Here is a 2,500-nt window from a genome sequence, read left to right on the forward strand (position 1 = left end):
AAACAATGCTCCTGCCACCACCACAGTCTGCTGAAAGGGCTTTGCACAGCCCCTGAGCTTTCTTATGACACAGAGGGAGAGTTGTGTGCTGCTAGTCCCGGCTCCAGCCTGTAGGTACTGTAGCTCTGTTGCAATCCCAGCTATTCCCAAATATCTCTAATGGGCGCCACAGTCCGCTAAAACTGCAGCAGCAGGGGTCTGCACAGCCCTAGGGCCTCCAGCCTGACAGTAGTGCGGCACACTCTGCTACCGACAATTGATTATTTTCATTTCCGCTGTTTTCTAATGGCACCCTAAGTGTGTGGCACCCTTAAGCCTTCTTATGATCAGTAGCAGGAATGCGACCCTTTGTGCATGTTTGTGTGTGTGTTTGGTTTTGTGTTTCTGTGTCTGTGTTTATGTTTATGTGTGTGTCAGGTTAGCATAGTTCACCCATAAGCACCAGTCTCTATATTCCTGATGTTTCCCACAATGGACACTAGAGGGCAGTGTGTGACTGTGCAGGGGAGCCTTTGACTCCTTTAGCAGGATGGACGGCATATCCTGCATGGTGTGATTTTTAACAGCTGTCCCCTCAGTGGGCCTCCCCCCTCTGAAGAGTAAACATGAAGGTGAAGCAGTGTGTACAGTGACGCAAACAACATTTCACGATTAACACAGTACGATCTTTTTTTAATTACTGCCCCAATATCAGCCAATATCCAACATCAGCTCGTGCTGAAAAGCTTTGAGAGATCCATGATGACAAGTCTGCCAGATAGACTGCTCTTCCTCACTGATATCCCTACCTGAGATTAGCATGAGAATGAACAGAGTGCAGAGTGAGAGGATTGTGACGAGTGTGTTTGTCGTTCTCCATTGCCAGTATGAAGAGGGCAAGAAGAGGAAGAAGCCCAACTACAGCAGTGTGGATCTGTCGGAGGTGGAGTGGGAGGACAAGGAAGACATGGTGAGTTCAGCCCTTCACAGCTCTCAACAGTAGAAGTGCAGGTTTTTCAGATCTCCCAGAAGCATCAGTGGGGAGTAGAAATAAGGATCTCTGATCATTTAAGGATGTCTGATCACCCAGTTTATTGTATATTTTAACCATAGCTGTCATACAATCCAGTGACCTAATATTTCCCCACAATCTATCTGTATCCAAGATGTACATGCTGGTTTTAAACCATTTAAAACTGATGGATATGCTGTAAGTGAAATGTGACACACATTTTGTCATTTTCAGTTGCGAAATGCCATGGTGAACAGGAAGACTGGAACTTTCTCGATGGAGGTCAAGAAAACTATCGATAAAGGGGTAAGCAGAGCGAAGCAAAATGGCATAAAAAGCAGGGGAAAATGTAATTTTAAATGTAGCCATATAAAGTGACAGAGAGCACTCATAATTATCTTTAATGACGGCTTTATTGCGCTAAGTGCTTCAAAAGTGGCTGTGGAGTGTGTCAGTTGGAGTAGAAGTAGTGCTGGAGAGTTGCTGAGGATGTTTGTGTAGCGGAGAGAGCCATCCAAAGCCCTGCTGAGAGGAAGAATGAGTCCTCATGTCACAGCCCTCTCCCACTCCCCGCCATTACAACGTGTGTGTGTGTGTGTGTGTGTGTGTGTGTGTGTGTGTGTGTGTGTGTGTGTGTGTGTGTGTGTGTGTGTGTGTGTGTGTGTGTGTGTGTGCACTTACAGAGACGTGTTCTGGTTCTGCACAATGACTACTACTACACGGACATAAAGGGGACCCCCTTCAGGTAAAGTCTATGGATGTCTTTGTTTCACAGGAAATGGATAATTAAATGAATATTTTTCAGTCCTCACAACTTTATTTGGTTTTTGTAAGCATCCAGTTTCTCTGTCTGACACACACACACACACACACACACACACACACACACACACACACACACACACACACACACACACACACACACACACACACACAGTCAAGCAGTAAGATAGGAAGCAGTCCATTTTGAGTAGAAGTTAAAAGTTGACTGGTATTTAGCTGACACTATTAAAGTTGACTCCAGGCCGACCAATAGTCTGGCGGTGACATTGTTACTCCTCCATTGGTGTTTGTACCATGAATGTAGAGGTTGGGAGTAGCACACAGCACTTTTCACAGAGAAGATGATCTCCAAAGATGGGCCAGCAGAGTCACCTCCCGGGTCGTAACATGGCTTCACATAGCATGGTCTACGGGGCGCAATAGAGAATAAGAGGCTTTGTTAATGTCTGTTTGGTTCTCTCTGCAGTCTAGGGGTGGCCCTCTCCAGGGGACATGGGAAATATTTCTTCAGAGGGAGTGTCACCATAGAGGAAGGTAAGAGTCCCCACACAGCATTACACATAAGACACATACAGTACACATACACATACACATACACAAAGGGGAGGGGATCTAAAGATTTTAGAGTGGAACACACTAGAATCTTTTGTCTAAATGCTGCTGTTTTTCTATATGTCCAACTTTCTGACAGTCTCACTTTCACTCTAGCCCCATATAAAAGTGTTT

At 45.4% G+C, this 2,500-nt stretch overlaps 1 protein-coding gene across 4 annotated transcripts in view; it reads left to right on the forward strand.

Moving 5' to 3' along the window:
- cacna2d3a (calcium channel, voltage-dependent, alpha 2/delta subunit 3a) overlaps positions 1–2,500 on the forward strand; it is a 186,941-nt gene that overhangs the window by 125,100 nt on the left and 59,341 nt on the right. For all 4 annotated transcript variants that reach the window (XM_048240656.1, XM_048240659.1, XM_048240657.1 and 1 more), the window contains 4 exons: positions 866–949; positions 1,226–1,297; positions 1,675–1,736; positions 2,241–2,308. In XM_048240656.1, the coding sequence (XP_048096613.1) occupies positions 866–949; positions 1,226–1,297; positions 1,675–1,736; positions 2,241–2,308 (286 nt within the window). The remainder of the gene's footprint in view (positions 1–865; positions 950–1,225; positions 1,298–1,674; positions 1,737–2,240; positions 2,309–2,500) is intronic.

The sequence above is a fragment of the Alosa alosa genome, chromosome 4, assembly GCF_017589495.1.
Source record: "Alosa alosa isolate M-15738 ecotype Scorff River chromosome 4, AALO_Geno_1.1, whole genome shotgun sequence".
Taxonomy (NCBI): Eukaryota; Metazoa; Chordata; class Actinopteri; order Clupeiformes; family Clupeidae; genus Alosa; species Alosa alosa.